Source organism: Polypterus senegalus, chromosome 7, assembly GCF_016835505.1.
Source record: "Polypterus senegalus isolate Bchr_013 chromosome 7, ASM1683550v1, whole genome shotgun sequence".
NCBI classification, from domain to species: domain Eukaryota; kingdom Metazoa; phylum Chordata; class Cladistia; order Polypteriformes; family Polypteridae; genus Polypterus; species Polypterus senegalus.
This window is the reverse complement of record NC_053160.1, coordinates 4,120,138-4,143,241: the sequence shown is the minus strand read 5'-3', so window position 1 is coordinate 4,143,241 and position 23,104 is coordinate 4,120,138. Positions and strand designations below refer to the sequence as shown.

Sequence of the window (23,104 nt, the reverse complement as noted above, 5' to 3'; positions counted from 1 at the left end):
TAGGAAGTTTTTCTTTACACAAAGAACGATAGACACTTGGAATAAGCAACCAAGTAGTGTGGTGGACAGTAAGACGTTAGGGACTTTCAAAATGTTTTTTTGGAAGAAATAAGTGGACAGGACTGGCGAGCTTTGCTGGGCTGAATGGCCTCTTCTCGTCTCGAGTGTTCTAATGTTCTAATTTCCAACCGGACGAGGTTCATATTCATTAATCATCCCATGTTTAATCTTCTGGACCAGGGGCGATTGCGCCCACAGAGACCGACACAGCTTTTCGGATTATTTTAAAACTGGCCGTTCTTCTGAAGCCGCGGACCCGCTATACCACACAACGCTACATGGAGGAGTGCGGCAAAGGCTTTCTGCCAGAGATGATTACAGGTAAAGCTGACATGAAGGGGGCTGCATTACCAGCTGTTAATGCCAGGGGGGCACTTTTTCCACATGTGAGAAATGGCCTATCTGTTTATTTTTGTGTTGGAATAAATGATCACCAAATTCAATTTCCCATTGAATTCCATCACATGTGTCAATAGATAAAAGAAGATCAAATCTTCATGTGTCCACACAACCATTTCTTGGGGTGCACTGACTTTTTCACGGGACTCTACTTCCCTGGGTAAGTCAAACTGCAATAAAAGTGGGTGGAAAATTCCAGAAGCCCCGAGGTACAGAGATCTGCTGTCCTAAAAGACAAGGAGAACCTGTGTGATGCCGACTTCTGGGATTCCAGCATGGTGGCCAACAACCAAGGGGACTCAATTTCTTCTTTAATGTGGTGACTGAAGCGTAGAAACCCCCAGGGGAGAGTAGTGTTGGTATGCATTAAAGTAGGCAGTCAGGTGGGTTGTGAGGTGGGTCTGAGGAATGCCACTTGTGGTCTCGGCTGTTGGCCTAGCCCACTTTCTTTGGCTTTGGCCATCAAAAAGCTCAGCAGGCTCCTCATCAGCAGACATCATCTCGTGTACGGCCAGTAGGGGTCTCCCTCCTCAGTGCTAACTCTTGTTTGGTGCTCAAGTCTACTAACAGTTACAACAAATTCTGAGATTCGATGTCTTTGGCTCATTTTCTTTGAAGAACATGTTATGTAAGTTTATGGTCCATATGGTGTCACGTTTACATTACACAGGTGAAGCAATGCAGGTATGGAGACCGTCCACCACTTTAGAGACGCTGGTTCCAAAGAGCATGAACCTAATCCCATCAGACCAATCATCATCATCATCATGGACACCTCCCATCAACTCCTCCATACCCATCAACCTCCAGCAATTCTCACCCCAACCCTAACCTTTTCATACACAATACCAAAGGATGGAGGAGCCCAGTGGTGAACACCCACCATCAGTTAATCCAAAAAAGCTGCAGTGTGAGATGGAAGAAGAAAGCCTGGAATATCATGGGTGATAAAGACACCGGAAGATCGTGTCAATTCCCCTCAGACAGTGGATGATCCGAAAAGAAATTGGCAATCCAAACTGGTTTACCTGAATCCACACTTTCTAAGACAGAGCCATGCAGTGGCACAGTGGCACTGCCAGGGCCCACGCTCACCCACCTTCTTCACTCGTCAATCAAACCAACATTGTCAGTCTGGACAGCAATGAGGACACGCGGAGAGCATGTCAGCACCTCACAGAGGTCACCGCAGATAGGAAACTGACCAAGGAACCAGCACTGTGAGGTGCCAATGCAGTTATCACTTGGCGTATAAAACCAAGTAGGTGATGGGGAAGAGCATGATGGGAAATGATGCCATCACATGCATCCGTTTCCTAAATCTGTTTTACCCCGAGTAGAGTCGTGGGGGAACTGAAGCCTATCGGATGCCACCAGTTGAAACCCCAGATAGGTGATCTCCATTTGTTACGTTTCAGCCGGGGTTAACCTCCCATGGGTGGGCTTCAAATTCATGTTTGGCGTCTCTTCTGTTTGTTCTCGACTCTTATTTAGGTCGATTATATGTATCATTCTTTATTTTTTTTGTCTCTGTATCTAAGCTATCTTTGTTATGTGCCTTGTGTTTTGTGGGTGGGCTCTCCCACCCCACCCCAAGTGGTCAGTCACCACCAGGAATTCCCTTCTTCTGCCCTATAAACCCAGAGAGTCTCCCACAGCTCCTGGCGGTTTATTTCGAATGTGCTAGGGGGTTTTGGTCAGCGTCACTTTGTGTCACTACACACAAGGGTTATTGTGAGTCCTAAAGCCCCAGGTGACGTTAATGCGATGAAAGAACCAAAAAAAAAAAAAACACAGAAGTTAAAGGAATAAAAATCAAACGTAACCTGACTGCCCGATTTTCGCCACTAACTATAACACAGAGAGACGTTTCTTTTGTTTGGAATTATCCACCGATGGATATCAACGGTGCAGCCGTATTTAACTCTGAGGTAATTGGACTGACCCCCTGGTTTAACCCGTGGAGCCGAGGAACCTGACCCAAAGGAGTGGCGAGTGGGCTTTGTGTCGCTGCTGTACTTATTCTGAGCTCTTGGCTTGGCTCTGTTTTGCTGACTCGGCCATTGGGTTGTGTACTGGGACTCATTCATCCTGGAATGTCCTGGCTGGCAACTCCTATTTGCCTTGCATGCTCTGCAGATTTTCATGTGCTTACAGAGACTTTTTGTGATCATAAATCTTTTATTTTATGAAGATTCTGCACGGCCCTTTTTGTATCTAGCTGGGGTTTTTGACAGGACTTCGCCCTCCAGTGGCCATTTTTGTAAGAGTTCTTGGAGCTCTCAGTCATAACGCCATTGAAGTAATTCTGTGACTTCTAAAGCAAATTGGCTACACCGGTGATGACTTAGGGGTGAATATTCATGTGATTAATTATTTTATGCTTTATATTTGTAATGAATTTAATTCATTTATTTCACTTTGAGATTATGGAGACTTTCTCTGTTGACCAGTTTTAAAAAAGCCAAATAAAATCAACAGGGATTCCATGTTGTATAACAAGAAAATGGGAGGACTTTGAAGTGGTGAAGCCTTTTGATTGGCACTGTACAACTCCAGAAGGTGGCAGCGCCAAGGAAAACAAAATACAGAGACGGGGAGAACATACAAGGACAGACATGGGATCAAACCGGCACCAGTCACACACAACCAAAATAAGTTGAAAACAGAGAAGCGCCTTACCTTATCTCCCTTGGGACCCGGTGGACCCTGCGAAAATCAAAGAGAGAGAGAAGAAAAAAATGAGCAACTGGCAATCACAGGAGGTGGAAAAACAACACAATTCATGCCAAGTTAGGTGCCACAGACGTCCATCACATGGCACATGCCCGCTGCTTCACTCTGAGCACATGGCATGGAAACTGGGACACAGCGGACATGGGGGATGTCCCCAGAGATTGGGACACCTCTGGGATGCACAATGACCAGGAGAAGAAAGGAAACATCTGCTACACAAAGTAACAGGCTTGAAACCAGAAAGGCAATAAGGATAAAGTCCCAAGGATTATGGTGAGTACAGAAACACCGGGAGACGCCGGCGCGATGACATCACCAAAAACACAGGAAGTGCGCCCTCCTCGACTTCCTTGTATACCAAGTTGGAGGAAAAGATCTGAAGCACTTCGAGGTGCGCCATATTTGTCAGACATCATATCTCTTTGTTTCTCATCGTAACTAATTGATAATATCGATACACAATCCTTTATCTCCGTTTATAATCAAACTTCATATTAAATTGATATTTTTACACTTAGGGAGGTCGTTACATTTGCATTACCAAGATTATGTGTAAAATAAAAGGAGTTATAGCCTTAGGGGGACATTAATCTCTACAAACCCTAACCTACCCCTAACCCTATACCTAAAACATAGAAAAAGTGTTAGTATTATATAATATTTGTTGCAATAAACTGCTCTGGGAAAAACTGCATTTAATTATGATAAAATGATGGCGGAAATAAAAAGAAAATATCATAAAACTAAATGTATTACCAGGAACACGACGGGGACGTAGCAGCTTATTGTTCATATTACATCTTTATATTTACATGGCATGTTCAAGGTTTACACGTTATTGATAAACTGATGAGGTGTAAATTAAAATAAAATTAATAATAGTTATTGAAAGAATATGCATTATATTGAATACCATTTTTAATATCGTGTACACATTTAGATTTCAATGATACAAAAAATTCGGATGGTTGTTTCAATAAAATGCGACTTACGGTTGTGACACCCCGTGTAGTGGGAATTGGAATCACCAGCCTACACTCTAGGTGTCTAGAATGTGGGACCGAGCGTGACCAGGATGATGGTGTAAGACAGGGAGACACAGACACAAAAAGGGTTGGGTTTTTTGAAAAATAAAGTGAGGTTTTATTTACAGGTGCACTTAAAGAAAATAATCAAAAATAATGTCCCTGGAATTTATATATTAAAACACAGTCCAATGCCGCAAAGGACACACAAAAACAATCAAATGGAGCCCAGAAATGACTGTATACAATATTTACAGTGGTACTTGAAAGTCCCAAAAGAAAAAGTAAAATACACACAAACTAATGAAATCCAAATATATACACAAAAACAAAATGTGAAGCTGTCTTCCTCCACAGTGATCCAAGTCAGGAAGCTGCTCCTCCAAACAGTGTATAATACAGGATTCACCCAAAAATATTCAAAAATATAGAAAAAGTGTATATACAAAATAAACAGTGCACCACTAACCACAACCCAATAAATACCTCCACCAAAGTTATTCAAGAGATATTTATATGAAAAAAATATTTACAAAAACAAAGCACAAGCCGTAATGCTGTTCTGTCAGGTACCTTTCTCTAAGAAGATCTATTCAGAAAGAACCTCCTCTAGAGGCCACGATTCCCTTTTGTATTCGGCGCCCCTACGCTGACCAATTAAACCGCTGTACGTCATCCCTCCCGAGGTACGCGATGACGTGAACACGTTTGCGAAAAGCGCCGTCTACTTTCCCCACACAATTACTATAAAAATGGAGCTGCCGGCTCGCGCGCGCGCGCGTATAGCTGTGCCGGCTTCTGAGACGCCAACGGCACTTCTGCCATAAAGTGAAAGTAAGCACTTTCTATTCTTTTCCTTCTTCTCCTGAGCTACAGCCCAGACAACTACGAATACGGGATCCCTTTACTAGACCGCGGTAAACTAATACTACGACGCTTTGCACTTTCTTTTACTCCTTTAGAGTTAATGAGGTCGCGGGAAACGCGTGTAGGAGTGGGGTACCGACAATGCCATCCCGGCCGGTCAATGGCAAGGCTGTCTCTCCAGTCTACATGAGACCCGCTGTGACACTCCCCAAAAGACGCTAATATCGTCAACAAAGACGTCTTTCTGCACTATATAAATGAAAAAAGGTAAGTTTCCTTTCTTTATACATTTTTTCCTCCAAACAAAAGAATCCCTCTTTACACAGCAGAGGACGCTAAACTAATTTCATTTAATTAATGGTAATGCCAGCAGTGCATATTACCACAACGGTTGAGCCATTTTTCTCAAATTTCATATCTGTTTGCTTGTTATCATTATAAATATATATATAAAATTTCATATCTGCTTGCTTGTAATTATAACCACAGTGTACTCACGAAAGTATTCAGTTAAAGTACCACTTCCAGTTGCTGGAAGTGGGCCAAAAGTTGATAGGATTCCTTATTTTTTATTTAAAGCAGGGGTACAAAATCTCATTGACGGAGGGCAAAGCACTTTCGAGTGATTGTGTTTACACACAGACAGACATCATTTTCAAAAACGGTATTTTCAGACTCGGGAAGATCTAAAACGTCAAGATTCATCAAAATCTTTTAGGATGGCTAGGAATTTATTTCCTTATTTGATTTGCAAATATCTAAACTCACTGTATTACCGTGGTACTCCCCTCTACTCCGGCCCGGTTCTGCCGGTCGTGCAAAGGGTACATGCACGAAGGCAGTCGAACATAGAGGGCGAGCGAGACAAAATGCAGGCTCGGCGTGGGGCACGTCTTTTCCCATCGAATGTTGGTAACTTGCTTCAAAGAAAAATGGGCAAGTCACAACACGTGAATTGTGGCAGCTCAAGTACGCAGCACATCAATCAAGGTTTTTGTAGTGTTAATTGGAATTTTACTGATGAATTAATTAAATTTGACGCAGATTCGTAAAATGCATAAGTCAAGTTTTCTTCTACCTACGAAGAAATTTTCTTTTAATTTTTTTTGAAATTAAGGAAATTGCAAAAATTTTTTATTTTAAATACACTGGTTTAGAAAATGAGTGAAGGTATTATAGGGTGAGGGGGTGGCTAAAATTAAATGTCACGATGGTGGCTTCAGCACTAGAACCAGGCCTGCCTCTACTTACCCTTTACCTAGGGGTGAGTGTACTCATCAGATTAGTTACCAGGTTGGACTACTGTCACATCTTAAGATTATCACACACAAACACTGACCCTCATCACAACAGTGCCCCATGAATGACACACACACACACAGCTGGTTAACTTCTAGCACTTTAAACCACTTAAGTGCGTTAGGAATAACACAGCCTATTACTCTTTCAACACTTCGACAGATTTACTTATTATCGGCACAAACAACATACAATGTTTTAAAGATATCTTAGACCTAAATATTACTTTTGGTATCCAAGAATACATTCAAACATACAAAGACTCAGCATCCTTGACTGCTGGCCATTTATCAGCCAAGAATACCTTACTTCACATCCCGTTCCCTACTATTGGGTGGAGTTCTCACCCTCAGCCTTAATAAACCTCACAGCACAGAGCGTATGGCAAACCTCCGGCTGAACCAGGTGCTCAAAGAAATCTGCCTTATTACTTCAATAACTCTATAGACATGAAGACAAAACATAGAAAGTTAAAAGTAGTGCAGTATTTATAACAAGAATAATAATAATACCAGTAGAACAAAGAATAATAGAAAACAGGACTAATAGTAAAGTCTGGATATATATATAGTCTTTAGAAAAAGCTTACGAAAAAGTAAAGATGACAAGGATGAATGTCGCAGGCGGCTTGTGATCAAGCACTCGCTGTTGTTCATACGAGGCTTTAACGATGATCAGATGGAAACGGCCACACTTTGACGTCGCTCTGTTCTCTTCTTCCTGACGTTTTCGTCTCTTCTTCAGACGAGGCATATTTATTATAAAATTCTACTGGGGGGTTTTGCAAGATGTGATTGTTAGATATTTCGATTGGCTGGCTGTCAAAATGACGAATGAATTCACTGTCTGCTTTCCCAAACAATAAAACTTTTTTTGATGTTGCTTAGTACCTACTGGCATGTCTTCCTTTCCCAGGCTGTAAACCCATTTAGCAACTTATTGTCCCAGATGACCATCCTTTCTCAGGTTATAAAGCAATTGACAGCCTGAGGCATTGTTTGAACAGCTGTTTTAAAAGTGAGGCGCAATTGGGAAGAAGATACGCTTTGATGTGTCCTGGGTTTTAAATTCATCTGTTTTGTCTTGAACAAAATATAATGAAAATATAGACAAAAATCTGCAGACTTTGTACCCCACAACACTCACAAAAAGCCTCCTGCAAACTCTACTTGCACGTTACTTTCAGTTTTGACTTTTTGGTTGTTGTCTCAACCTCATATTTTGTCTCTATAGGGTGGTCCGGATCTAATTATACAATTTTCATTACGCTATAACTTATTAAGTTTATTACATAGAAAATCACCCAAAAAATCCCAGACCATCGAGAAGTGTGTGAACTGACGACATGAAGAATCGGCTTTGCGCCGAACTGGAATCGTCCCCGCATAAATCAAAGTCATCCAGACGATCTGGATCTGCATAATTAGATCTGGACTTCCCTGTAGTTTTGACCTTTTTTCTTCTCAACCCTTTATTTTGGTTTTCCTACACGCATCTTCTAGATGTTCTCATAAAGTTTATCTGCCGGTTCACGGGCAGGACAGGCCAGACTGGGACTTCCCTAAGTGTGAACCTAAAATAGGCCTAAACCCAAACTCAAAGGACAGGCTTCAAGTCCTGCACAGGCCCAAAATGTGTAGTGTAATGCTTATGTACTTGTCTTTATGATATACTAGCAAAATACCCGCGCTTCGCAGCAGAGAAGTAGTGTGTTAAAGAAGTTATTAAAAGAAAAGGAAACATTTTAAAAATAACGTAACATGATTGTCAATGTAATTGTTTTGTCACTGTTATCAGTGTTGCTGTCATCAAGGATTTGATTATCATTATTTGTTTCAATCAGGTTCGTATTTGGAGGATGTGTTGTGTTCAAGTTACATTCCGTGTTTGTCAACCGTTAAAAGATAACAGGTTACATTCATCAAAGTGTTCACTACCTAAACCAGTACTCGTGAATCTAAGATGTTTAACAGGCATTCCCGGTATTAAGTTGTGGATTTGCCTGCGAATATTTAGCGTTATCGTGTCTATGAACGTAATATAACCTTTCCCAGTCCTGCAAAGTCAGTTCACGTGAGCCGCTCGGAGTACATGCATCAAAGCTTCTCAGCTGTGCTTGTGCTATCTCGTGCAATCTTGCGATGTCCATGGCTTTATTTAATGTTAGCTCAGACCCGGCACTTAAAAGTTTCTCTCGCACTTTTGCTGAGTTTGTGCCAAACACTATTCTATCCCTGACCATCTCATCTTCGTTTGCATAAGCACAGTCCTTCACCATCAATTTTAACTCTGCTACAAAGTGATCAAAAGTATCATTTATACCCTGCGTCTTCTCATTAAACTTGTATCTCGCGAGTATCGTATTCGTCTGAGGCATGACAAACGTCAGCGGCAGCCTGTCTATGAACTTAATTTAAACGTTAGGTTTACACTGTGCTTTGTTTCCGCAGTAGCTGCACTTATGAATATGCTCGTATGCCTCACTCGCTTCATATTCTTTTGCTGCCTTCTCAATTGTGTAATGCGTTCTTTGAACAGGTTTCATTCATCGAAGTGTTCACTACCCAAATCGGTACTCGTGAATCTAAGATGTTTAACAGGCATTCCCGGTATTAAGTTGTGGATTTGCCTGTGAATATTTAGCGGTAGCGTGTCTATGAACGTAATTTAAACTTAAGCTTTACACCTTGCTTTCCTATTGATATGTCTACAAAGGCTTGTTCAGCGTCAGAGAGTTTCCACAGTTGCTGCACTTATGAATATGTTAAGCACAGTCCTTCGCCCGCGAATATTTAGCGGCAGCGTGTCTCCCTGACCATCTCATCTTCGTTTGCATAAGCACAGTCCTTCACCCGCGAATATTGACCTTATATGGGCAGGCACTCAATTACGTGGGAGGCGTGATGATGCGGGAAACAACTCCGCCTCACATGGCGACCGAGCTGCAGGCTATGGATGTATATATGTACGAAAGTAGGTTCCAGTTATGACCGTTACTCGTAAAATTTCGAAATGAAACCTGCCTAACATTTGTAAGTAAGCTGTAAGGAATGAGCCTGACAAATTTCAGCCTTCTAACTACACGGGAAGTTGGAGAATTAGTGATGAGTCAGCAGTGAGGGCTTTGCCTTTTATTAGTATAGATATTAACCCCTTGCACTTGGATTCCTTGCCTTCAAAAACCCCCTAATATACACGTGTCATGTTTATTATGTAATCAGAATTATAATTCACAAACAGGCGGACATGCAGACAGACATACTTTCAAAAATGGTATTTTTGGACTCTGGAAGGTATAAAACATCAACATTCATCAAAATCTCGAGGTTTTCACAATTCCTATACTTTCTCTAAACTCTGTATACCAGAAAGTAAAAACAGAAATTACAGGAACAAAAATCAAACGTAACCTAACTGCCCGGTTTTCCCCACTAACTATAACACAAACTTGGAATTATCCACCGATCCTTCTTTAAACCCAGAGGTAACTGGACTGACCCCTGGTTTAACCCACGGAGCTGAGGAACCTGACCAATAGGAATGCTGAAACCAAGAGAGAGACAATTAATAGCCCATCCATGCCCAAGGAATCTTCACAGTCATGTGACGTACAACATAAAGAAAACAAAACTAAAACCCACAAAAATGCAATAAAAGACCGAAAAGCCAAACCTAACAGGAAGACCAAAACCAAGCTAAGGTGTGCCAAAGCCCTAATGCCAATCCAAAATGGGAAGTCTTTGAAGCAAGCCTTTAATACCAACAATGGCACCCATTTTAGAATTGTTTGGTTGAGTTCACCATCTTGGACAATGTGCTAACTACAGCATCAGCCTTTATACCTTTGCACTTATGATGTCATCATGGCCATACAAAAACAAGATGGCATCATGGGAAAATTCAAAATGAAACCAAACCTAAACAAACACCTCTTTCAGATCGTATAGTCATATGTCACAGCACTATCTTTGGATTTTTCTTCAGCGTACAATACCATACAGCCTCATATACTGATTGGGAAATTGAACAGTATGAATGTAAACCCATTTATTAAACTCCAGATTCAGAAATTTCTTTTAAATTGTTCACAGACAGTTAAAGTACAGGACACTTTTTCAATAGTCATTCATTCAAACACAGGAAGTCTGCAGGGGGGTGTCTTATCACCATTACTGTTTACTCTGCACACAAGTGACCTGACACAGAACAATGGCCACTGCTCCATTATCAAGTACGCGGATGACACCAGGCTCATAGGACACATATCTGGGGAGGATGAAAGCCACCATCTAAACCAAGTGGACTGGATGGTAAACTGGTGCAATAAAAACTCTTTCACTCTGAATGTAAAAAAGACCATCCATCCATCCATCCATTTTCCAACCCGTTGAATCTGAATGCAGGGTCACTGGGGTCTGCTGGAGCCAATCCCAGCCAACACAGGGCACAAGGCAGGAACCAATCCCGGGCAGGGCGCCAACCCATCACATAAAAAAGACCAAAGAAATGATATATGATATTAAGAGACAGAGATCTGTATGTTCACCTATTGTAGTTCTGGGAGAGGAGGTAGAAATAGTGACTGAATAGAAATACTTCTATTCTATACCTAGATAACAATTGTGATGGATGGCCGGCCGTTTATCCCGGCCAATACCCCCAAGCTGCAAGGTGGAGCCTTCCTTGCAGTATGGAGGTCCCCAGAAGACCAGCAGGGCATCATGGACATTGTAGTTTTTATATGCAGCCCTGCTGGATGCCATGGGGGCCACTAGGGGATGCTGCAGGGAGGAATAATAGATATTTTCCCTACTCCGCGGAATCACACGTGGACAAGAGGAATGACGTGCTTCTGGGTGAAGAAAAGAACTTTTACCTGACCCAGAAGTGATTGAGAGTCACATGGACTGGGGATTGGGAACACTTCCGGGTCAGGATATATAAAAGGACTACGGGAGCTTCCAAATGGCGAGCTGAGCTGGGTGGAAGGGTGGCAACGCGTCTAGGAATTGGAGCATTGTGTATTATTGTAGGATTGTGTAGTACAGTGGGTACGGAAAGTATTCAGACCCCCTTCAATTTTTCACTCTTTGTTATATTGCAGCCATTTGCTAAAATCATTTAAATTCATTTTTCCCTCATTAATGTACACACAGCACCCCATATTGACAGACAAAAAAAAAAAATTTTTTTGAAATTGTTGCAGATTTATTAAAAAAGAAAACTGAAATATCACCTGGTCCTAAGTATTCAGACCCTTTGCTCAGTATTTAGTAGAAGCCCCCTTTTGAGCTCATACAGCCAGGAGTCTTCTTGGGAAAGATGCAACAAGTTTTTCACACCTGGATTTGGGGATCCTCTGCCATTCCTCCTTGCAGATCCTCTCCAGTTCTGTCAGGTTGGATGGTAAACGTTGGTGGACGGCCATTTTTAGGTCTCTCCAGAGATGATCAATTGGGTTTAAGTCAGTATTGGACTGTATTGGACAAGTGATGAGCAGTGCCTGGTTGTCTCCACACATACCGCTTAGAATTAAGGCCAAAAAGTTCTATCTTGGTCTCATCAGACCAGAGAATCTTATTTCTCACCATCTCAGAGTCCTTCAGGTGTCTTTTAGCAAACTCCATGCGGGCTGTCATGTGTCTTGCCTCTCCTCAGTGTGTGGAGACAACCAGGCACTGCTCATCACTTGTCCAATACAGTCCCCACAGTGAAGCGTGGCGGTGGCAGCATCATGCTGTCGGGGTGTTTTTCAGCTGCAGGGACAGGACGACTGGTTGCAATCGAGGGAAACATGAATGCAGCCAAGTACAGGGATATCCTGGACAAAAACCTTCTCCAGAGTGCTAAGGACCTCAGACTGGGCCGAAGGTTTACCTTCCAACAAGACGATGACCCTAAGCACACAGCTAAAATAACGAAGGAGTGGCTTCACAACAACTCTGTGACTGTTCTTGAATGGCCCAGCCAGAGCCCTGACTTAAACCCAAAGGAGCATCTCTGGAGAGACCTAAAAATGGCCGTCCACCAACGTTTACCATCCAAACTGACAGAACTGGAGAGGATCTGCAAGGAGGAATGGCAGAGGATCCCCAAATCCAGGTGTGAAAAACTTGTTGCATCTTTCCCAAGAAGACTCCTGGCTGTATGAGCTCAAAAGGGGGCTTCTACTAAATACTGAGGGTTCAAAGGGTCTGAATACGTAGGACCAGGTGAGATTTCAGTTTTTCTTTTTTAATAAATCTGCAACAATTTCAAAAATTCTTTTTTGTCTGTCAATATGGGGTGCTGTGTGTACATTAATGAGGGAAAAAATAATTTAAATGATTTTAGCAAATGGCTGCAATGTAACAAAGAGTGAAACATTGAATGGGGGTCTGAATACTTTCCGTACCCACTGTATATGAGTATCGTGGAGGAGAGGGTGCTTTGTGCACTGTGGCATTTGAATAAAGTCATTATTGGGACTTTTACCTGGTGTCTGGAATCGTAGACAAGGGTTCAAGGGAGCGACAGCGCCCCCTATCTGCCACACAATCTTAACTGGAATACAAATTCAAAAAAAATATCCTCTAAATGCAACCAGCGCTTATTTCTCCACCATAAACTCAAACTATTTAAAGTAGACAAGGCCCTCATGTTGTCCTTTTATCGCAGTCTGATCCAGTCTGTCATCACTTTCAGTTTCATCGCCTGGTTTAATAGTCTGACAAACCAAAACTCAAAAAAGCTCCAGCAGATTACGAAGTATGCAGCTAAAGATATTGGGGCTGATGAAGATGATTTGACTAGCGTGTGTGTGTGTGTGTGTGTCAGAGGGCAGGCAATGTTAAAGAAACTGGAAATCATCTCAACTGATGACAGACATCCATTACATGGAGAACTAAAGTTCAGTGAATCACTTTGAAAAACTCACACAAATCGCTCCACAAACTCCTTTCTTCCTGGTGCCATACGACTTTTCAATAAGAAATATCGGAGATAATGATTAAGGCTTTTGATATATATCCTGTGTGACAGATAGGAGGCGCTGTCATCCCCTTGAACCCTCAGACTAGATGCCAGACACCAGATAGAAGTCCAAAAGTTGACTTTATTAAATCAATTAAGTGCACAAAGCACCCTCCTCTCCATAATACTTATTAACAAATACCCCATACAATAATCAATAAACCTCCACTCCCAGACGCGTTGCCACCCAGCTCAGCTCATTCTTCTTGGATCTTTCACAGTCTTTTATATTCCCTGACCCGGAAGTGTTTCCGTACCCTCAGTCCATGTGACTTCCTATCACTTCCGGGTCAGCTCAAAAGTCCTCTTCTTCATCCCGGAAGTACGTCATTTCCCCTGTCGCTGTGACTAAGACGTACTTCCGGGTTATAGGGCATGTAACAGTCCTTGGGCCTCCCCGCAGCGTCCTCTAGGGGCCCCTGTGGCATCCAGCAGGTCTGTGAAGGAAAACTCCAATGTCCACAATTCCCTGCTGGCATTCGGGGCACCTTCATGCTGCAGGGAGGGCTCTACCTGGCGGCGGCCTGGGGATATTGGCCGGGATGACATAATCCACACCTGTAATCTTTTTTTTTTTTTGTGTGTAAATATGTATTATCTAACTGCCTTACGTTAACCTTTCTTGTTTCTATTTGTCTGTTTTATTTCATTCTCTCTGTTATTAGATGCAACTGAGAAGGCAAATTTCATGTTTTCTTGTGTAAACCTGACTAAATAAAGAAACCTTTAGCCTTAGTACATGTGACTACTTCATTGTTTTAAACATTTAGATTTCAAACCCTGAGGTTTTGGCCCCAAATCCCACTACGGACATCACTGTGTTCTAGCGGGGCTACATAAAATGTCCATTGTGTTGGTTTAATGCTTGCCTGACCTTTTTATGTGCATAAAATGTATATACAGTAGACCCCCATGAAGTCCCGGTTCAGAGTTCACGGACTCGGAGTCATTCGCGGATTTTTCCTTAGAACCCAACTATTAATTGTTAGTGGACAGCGTAAATATCCTCCGCAATTTTTTATGGCTTTTATCATGACGATACTGTGATGTAGAGAGAACAGGAAACAACCGCTGAGGGAAACGCGGTTTGGGATGGTGAAAGTAGCCAATCCGAGAGCGTTACTCATTTCTCCTTGCTGCTGAGTGTCCTCATGTTTGCTGCCCCGTGACACGACTCCAGCTGAGTGTCCTCGTGTTTTCCATTTTATTATTGTTTTGTAATTTTTAAACACACACGATGTTACAGAATCGCCCTGCACCTTCTAAGACTTCTGGCCTAAGCTCTAGAAGAAGTTTAAAACACTCCAGGAGAAGATCGAACTACTGGATTTGCTCCGGGAACTAAAAAGCTATGCTGCAGTATCGTGCCACTATGGCATTAATGAAAGCACCGCACGCTACATAAAGAAGAACGAAGTAGCGATCTGGAGTACCGTATCTGTAAGTTTCTGTGATAGTGCCAAAAAGGTAACGACTGTAAGGAATAAAAATATCGTCAGGATGGAATCTGCCTTGGCATTGTGGATCACCAAACATCCCCTTGGACGGTAACATCATCGGTGAGAAAGCACGGAAATTGTACCAGCAGTTCACTACAGGAGACAATGTAGCAACTTCCCATCACAATGTCCCTGAAACCTATAAAAAAAGCCAGCACGAAACCCCACCAGAAGAAGACCCGTTCAAAGATACGACTCCTCCTGAAGCGCCTGAAGAAGAGGTGCCAACTGAGGAGTTTTAAATCCTCTGCATCGTACTGCACAGCTACTTCTACATCATCAAATGTCATTCATCATTGGTGAGTACCTATATATCCATCCATCCATCTATTATCCAAAACGCTATATCCTAACTACAGGGTCACGGGGGGTCTACTGGAGCCATCACAGGGCGCAAAGGCAGGGTGCCAGCCCACCGCAGGGCACACACACACACACCAAGCACACAGTAGAGACAATTTAGGATTGCCAATGCACCTCACCTGCATGTCTTTGGACTGTGGGACGAAACCCACGCAGACACGGGGAGAACATGCAAACTCCACGCAGGGAGGATTTGGGAAGTGAACCCAGGGCTCCTTACTGCGAGGTGGCAGCGCTACCCACTGCACCACCGTGCCGGCAACCCGTACTTTTTACTGTATTTTAATTAAATGTAATTATTATGTATTGACTCTGCTTATAACAAAGAAAACGACAGCACATACCAAAGACAACGCGCTTGCATGAATTACAGTACGTATAGCGCTAACATCGGTATTTTACATTCTAGCACCGCCGGAGACATAGCAGCACAGTACTGTACAGTATACGGGTTTACCTTTACATTCTGTTTTTAGGTCATGTATTAAGGTATTTTTTTAGGTAATGTATTAACGTATTAAGCTGAGTTTGCAACGAAATTAAAGTGTTTTGGGGTCATACTGTATTTAGGGTTTAAACTATAGAAATAGGCATTTTTAACCACATCCAAAAGTCGCCGTTTTTCACAACTCGCAGGTACTCTACGAAACGTAACCCCCGCGAATTTTGGGGGTGTACTGTGTACCTGAAAAAGAGTTTCCTCAATGATTCGCCAAGGACGTCACCAAGCACTGCACTTGACCCTGTAGGAGGTGGGCTTTCCTGTTTAGTCCCGGGGTCCTGTACATTATAAGCTAAAACCGTGCATTTTGAAAGAAGGAAGAAGGAGAAAGAAGAAGAAAAAAACGCCCGTGACCCACCACATTGAGCTCTGCTATTCTTTCATCGAAGGCATCCACAGATCATCACAGCCAATCCTGTTACTCACGACACTAAGGTGTTTAGGATGTTTTCACCCTCAGCTTGCCAGGGCTGTCAGACTGCTAACCGGGATTCATCGGTAAGACTGTGTCGACTAATACTTAGAGATAGCACTGTTAAATTCGGGTTTTCTATCACTTTCGTTATTTGGGACTTGGCTGGCTTTCAACCATTGCTCATCTCCACGATTTCTGTGATTTCACTGGACTTTTTTGTGTACAGGGGGTCCTCAGGTTATGACACAGTTCCGTTCCTACAACAATGGTGTAACCCGAATTTTGTTGCAAGTCGAAACACACCCTAGCCTAAGACACTTACCTATCTTAACACATTTGAAAAATCATAATCTAGAACATAAAAACACATCTAAGCCACAGAAAAAGGAAAAGGACATAAATATATTGCCCTGTACACTATACTGAAGTAACAGAAAAAATGAGTGTAAAAATTTTTTTTTACCTTTATTCCTTCTCATGTCTCAATTTTTTTTTAAGTTTTTAGGGGAGTGAGCGTTGCAAACTCGAAACGTTGTGCGTCAAGATGTTGTAACCCGAGGACCTCCTGTATATGAATGTTTGTCATTTACTAAAGTACACGTTTTCTGGTTAAGACAAGAGAAGGACAAGGGCGGTCAGGGTGTGTCGGAGTTTTTTTGCTTCCTAACACTTATATATTTGCAGGTTCCATGTCCTCAAAAAAAAAACAAAATAAATTTGTCATGCAATCAGAATTATATTTCACGAAGTTATAATTATTTGACTGCATTTTGGATGCCATTTTTAACCAGACTAGGAATCTGCCATTTTTGATGGAACGATATCTTGCGACACCAAGCTTTTCAAGTAGGTCAGCAACTCGTGCTGTGGGGAGTGCATCGAAACAGAAGACCTGGTTTAGCCCAGTAAAGCTGTTGCAGAACCTTCTGCTTCTGTCGGGCTTGGGAACCAGAACAATGGGGCTCGACCAAAGACTTGATCTTTCCTCAATGATGCTCAATTTGAGCATTTATTTTAGTTTGGGCTCAACCTCAGCTTTCTTCACCTCCAGGAGGCTACAGAGCCGCTTGCTGATGACAATACTGAGTTCAGTTACGATGCTGTGAGACGTCAGAGAGGTTTGGCCCGGTTCATATCCCACTGCTGACACTATGTGAACATAATCAAGTCACCTCATCTGCCTGTGCTCCAATTGAAAAAAAAAAAACAAAGAAATGTAACTAATTGTATCCCAAAAGTTGTAAGTTAACTTAGAAAAAGGTGACATTCAAATAATCTATCTATACTGATAAAAGGCAAAGCCCTCACTGACTCACTCATCACTAATTCTCCAACTTCCGTGTAGGTAGAAGGCTCATTCCTTACAGTTTACTTACAAAAGATGGGCAGGTTTCATTTCGAAATTCTACGCGTAATGGTCATAACTGGAACCTATTTTTCTCCATATAATGTAATGGAGTTGAGCTCGATGGCCATGGGGGGGCGGAGTTTCGTATGACATCATCACGCCTCCCACATAAACACGTGAACTGACTGTCAACGCAATACATAGAAAAGAAGGAAGAGCTCCCAAAGAGCGCTGAAGAAAAACGCCGAATACTTTATTTACGACATATGTTTAATGAGAAGACACGAGGTATAAACGAGACTTTGGATCACTTTGTAACGGAGTTAAAATTGCTGTAGCGAGAAACTTTTAAGTGCCGGGTCTTAGCTAACATTAAATAAAGCCGTGGACATCGCAACATCACACAAGAGAGCAGCTCACAAGAACTGACTGAACGCAGTACGAGTGATCACTTCCATGCATCAAACCTGTTCAAAAAAAGCATCACACAATTGACAAGGTGATGGCTTTATGTGTCGTTCATTTATAAAACAGCAGAGAAGCTGTGGAAAGGCTGCTTCACAAAAAACCAGCAGAGCGTCTTATATGAGCAGGCAGGGAATCAATAAATATCTATAAATAAATCTACAAACAAAAAATAGCGTACAAGCTGCGGATTAAATAAAGGAAATGGGTACCTGAACAGTAAAGTAAGTCTCGAATAGCTACACAATAACTATAAGAATCGTAATAAACGAACAATAAAAGAGTACAGAACAATGAAGCAAGGAGAAACGATGGCCTTATATGGTGTTCGCTTATAAAGCAGCGGAGAGGCTGTGTGAAGGCAGCTACACAAAAAAACAGCAGAGCGCCACACTCTGAATGTATTCCTGGCATCACCGTTATACCCTCTGATCTCCCATTTCAATTCAAATGCCTCCAATTTCCAGTAAGGCTCTGCTTCGCGATGACAATTAAGAAGTCTCGGGGGACACACCCTACAAAATGTTGCCATTGATTTGAGGCAACATTGCTTTCCTCCTGGACAAAACTAGACGTTGCATTCTCAAAAGTAATCTCAGTGCACAGCTTGGTCATATTACAACCGGACTGCTGAACTGACAACGTGCGATACAAAGAGATCCTTAACAGATAGTTATTGGGATATTTTCTCTCAGTTTAAAAAGGTTTTCTTTTCTTCTTAATAAAAATTTAAAAGCAGTTCTTCGTCGCTACGAAGCACGGGGATTTTGCTATATACCGTATATATATGTAGAAATATATGTATGTATGTATGTTCATATATATATATGTAGATATGTATATATATGTGTATATATACGAGTATGTGGATATGTATATATATATATATATATATATATATATATATATGTGTGTGTGTATATATGTAGTTATGTATATATATGTAGATCTGTATAGATATGTATATATGTGTCTGTGTATATATATATATATGTGTGTGTGTGTGTATGTATGTATGTGTATGTGTGTATATATGTATATTTATCTGTATGTATACAATACAATACAATACAGTTTATTTTTGTATAACCCCAAATCACACAAGAAGTGCTGCAATGGGCTTTAACAGGCCCTGCCTTTTGACAGCCCCCCAGCCTTGACTCTCTGAGAAGACAAGGAAAAACTCCCAATAAAACCTTGTAGGGAAAAATGGAAGAAACGTCAGGAAAGGCAGTTCAAAGAGAGACCCCTTTCCAGGTAGGTTGGGCGTGCAGTGGGTGTCAAAAGTAGGGGGTCAATACAATATAATATACACAACAGAACAATTCCTTGTATGTATACAGTAATCCCTCGCTATATCGCGCTTTGACTTTCGCGGTTTCACTCTATCGCGGATTTTAAATGTAAGCACATCTAAATATATATCACAGATTTTTCACTGGTTCGCGGATTTCTGCAGACAGTGGGTCTTTTAATTTATGCTACACGCATCCTCAGTTTGTTTGCCCTGTTGATTTCATACAAGGGACGCTATTGGCGGATGGCTTAGAAGCTACCCAATCAGAGCATGTATTACATATTAACTAAAACTCCTCAATGCTATAAGATATGCTTCCCGTGCGGTGCTTGATTGTTTGCATGTCTCTGCCTCTCTTTCACCCTCTCTGACATTCTCTGCGCCTGATGGAGGGGCTGTTTGCACAGAGGCTGTTTGCTTAAAAGATACTGACGCTCCTCTAAAAAAATGCCGCTTTATTGCGGTGCTCGGCATATTTAAAAGCACAAAAGCACACGTATTGATTTTTGATTGTTGCTTTAATCTCGCTCTCTCTCTCTGACGTCTCTCTGCCTGACGGAGAGATGTGAGCAGAGGGGCCGTTTGCACAGAGGCTGTTTGCTTAGAAGATACTAACGCTCCTCTAAAAATGCTGCAGCAAACTTAAAAGCACAAGTACAAGTATTGATTTTTTGATTGTTTGCTTTTCTTTGCGAGCGCGCGCTCTCTCCTTCTGAAATTCTCTGCTCCTGAAGAGAAGAAGATCTATTTGCAGTTTTTTAATTGTGAGAAAGAACTACCATCTCTGTCTTGTAATGGAGCACAGTTCAAACTTTTGACTAAAGGGTGTTATTTCATGTCTAGAGGGCTCTAATAATGTTAACAGTGTGGGAGAGTTTATAAGGGCTTAAAATATATAAAAATAACTACACAAACATATGGTTTCTACTTCGCGGATTTTCGCCTATCGCGGGGGTTCTGGAACGCAACCCCCCCGATCGAGAAGGGATTACTGTATATATATGTATATGTGTGTGTATGTATGTATATATGTTGATATATATATATATATATATATATATAGATATAGATATGTATATGTAGATATGTATATATGTATATATGTTGTGAAGGATGGCCGGCCATTTATCCCGGCCAATACCCCCAAGCCGCCAGGTGGAGCCCTCCTTGCAGCATGGAGGTCCCCAGAAGACCAGCAGCGACTCATGGACAATGGAGTTTTTATGCAAAGCCCTGCTGGATGCCGTGGGGGCCACAGGAGGGAGCTGTAGGGAGGACCGAGGGCTTTTTCGTGCCCTGTGACCCGGAGGTTCGTCATAGGAAGAGCGACGGACTTCCGGGTTGAAGAAAAGAACTTTTACCTGACCCAGAAGTGATTGAGGATCACATGGACTGGGGATTGGGAACACTTCCGGGTCAAGGATTATAAAAGGACTGTGGGAGTTCCCAGACGGTGAGCAAAGCTGGGTGGAAGGGTGGCAACGCGTCTGGGAGCTGGAGGATTGATTATTATTGATTTATTGGTTATTTATATGAGTATTGTGGTAGAGAGTGTGCTTTGTGCACTGTGGCGACAAAATAAAGTCAACTTGAGGACTTTTACCTGGTGTCTGGAGTCGTGGACAGGGGTTCAAGGGAGCGAGAGCGCCCCCTATCGCTCACAATGTTTATATGTGTGTGTCTGTGTGTATGTATGTATGTGTATATATATATATACATACTGTATATATGACAGCAACACTCATAACAGTGACAAAACAATTACATTGACAATCATGTTACGTTATTTTTAAAATGTTTCCTTTTCTTTTTCATAACTTCTTTAACACACTACTTCTCCGCTGCGAAGCGCGGGTATTTTGCTAGTATATTTAAAAGGCAATATGTGAAAGTATGTTCCAGCATCACGTCCGAACGGCTGGAGCGATTTTTATGAAACGTGGTACACATGTTCCTTATTGGTCGACTAAAAATACTGCAGGGTGAAATCAGCCATAACCCACCCCTTCTCCTGATCTTGCGGTCTTGTATGAATGTTATTATTCAGTTGACATTCAGAACGACGACCAGAGGGCGAACTGGAGGTGACTGCCAGCATTCTTTATGTTTGAGCGCCACCACCACGACCCTGCTGCTTTTGAAATTAAATGGAGTTCTAAGCGTGGAAATGTGTGTGTGTGTGTGTGTGTCTGGCTCGGAAGTGAGACGTAGAGTCGGGGTGAGGGCTCCAGCTCCGAGGATACGCAAGCGAGGCCAGAACACCGGCGAAAGGAAACCTCAGAAGACAGACTTTCTCACCTAACAGGTCTAAATGCTAAAATAATATTTTTACAGGAAACCCACTTACTAAGTAAGGATCAGTTCCGGCTGCAAAAAGACTGGACTGGCCAAATGTTCCATTCTAGTTTTACAAAGAAAACTAGAGGGGTGGGAATTCTCATACATAGAACAGTACCATTTGTAGCATCAGATGTAGTATTGGATCCTGAAGGGAGATATGTGATGGTCATGGGAGACTTATCTAACTGTAAAATGATTTTGATAAATGTTTATGCACCTAATGTTGATGATAAGGAATTTATACAAAATTTATTTGCATCCATTCCCAATCTGAACACTCATAAACTTATAATGGCTGGGGACTTTAATTGTGTTCTAAATCCACTTTTAGATAAGACTTCCTCCACAGGGGGAACGACAACTAACGACAACTAACACCGCAAAGATAATTACAAAGTTTATAACTGATCACAACTTATCAGATCCCTGGAGGTTTTTAAACCCAAATTCAAGAACATATTCTTTCTACTCACCAGTACATCATTGCTACTCAAGGATTGATTACTTCTTTATAGATAATAACTTCTTGCCTAAGATTAAATCTTGTAAATACGATGCTATTGTTATTTCAGACCATGCTCCGATGATCTTGGAGCTGAAATTACTAAGCCCCATACACTCACCCCGCAGATGGCGCCTCAATCCGCTTCTATTAGCTGACGAGAATTGTACTGAATTTATATCCAAACAAATTGACTTCTTTCTAGAGACAAATACATCCCCTGAGATCTCTGCAGGAATACTCTGGGAAACTCTTAAGGCCTTCTTAAGAGGACAGATTATCTCATATCTTTCCCACAGAAATAAATCCGAAGCGAAGAAAGTAGCAGAGATAAAAAGCGAAATTACTAAAATAGATGAAGAACATGCCAGACTACCAAGCGAGACTCTACATAAGAGGAGGCAGGCTCTACATTCAGAATTAAACCTCTTGACAACTAAAGAAACCTGAACAACTAATTTACAAATCCAGACATCATTATTATGAACATGGAGAGAAAGCTAATAAGCTTTTAGCGCAACAAATTCACAAGCAAGAAGTCCTAACGCAATCTCGTAATTACTAACACTAATGGAGATAAAATCATCGAACACAAAAATATAATGTACACTTTTAGAGACTACTATAAATCCCTATATACTACTGAGTTTAAAGAAGACAATATACAATCTAATGCATTTCTGGATAAATTACAGATACCACAAATTGACGCTATTAGTGTGGAGGAGCTCGATAAACCTCTGTCATTATCAGAATTACTGGATGCTATAAAGTCACCCAAGGTGGAAAAGCAGCAGGCCCTGATGGCTACCCTGCAGAGTTTTACAAGAAATTCTCCGCTCAGCTAGCTCCCTCCTATTAGCAACATTTACAGAAGCCAGAGATAACCAATCTCTTCCACAAACCTTTAGCCAAGCACTAATCACTGTCTTTCCAAAACAAAATAAGGACTTATTACAATGTGCATCATACAGAC

At 41.7% G+C, this 23,104-nt stretch overlaps 1 protein-coding gene across 1 annotated transcript in view; it reads right to left on the bottom strand.

The window, feature by feature from the left end:
- Positions 1-23,104, bottom strand: part of LOC120532231 (collagen alpha-1(XXV) chain-like) — a 632,315-nt gene that overhangs the window by 200,966 nt on the left and 408,245 nt on the right. The window contains exon 5 of the mRNA XM_039758080.1: positions 3,142-3,168. Coding sequence (XP_039614014.1) covers positions 3,142-3,168 — 27 coding nt within the window. The remainder of the gene's footprint in view (positions 1-3,141; positions 3,169-23,104) is intronic.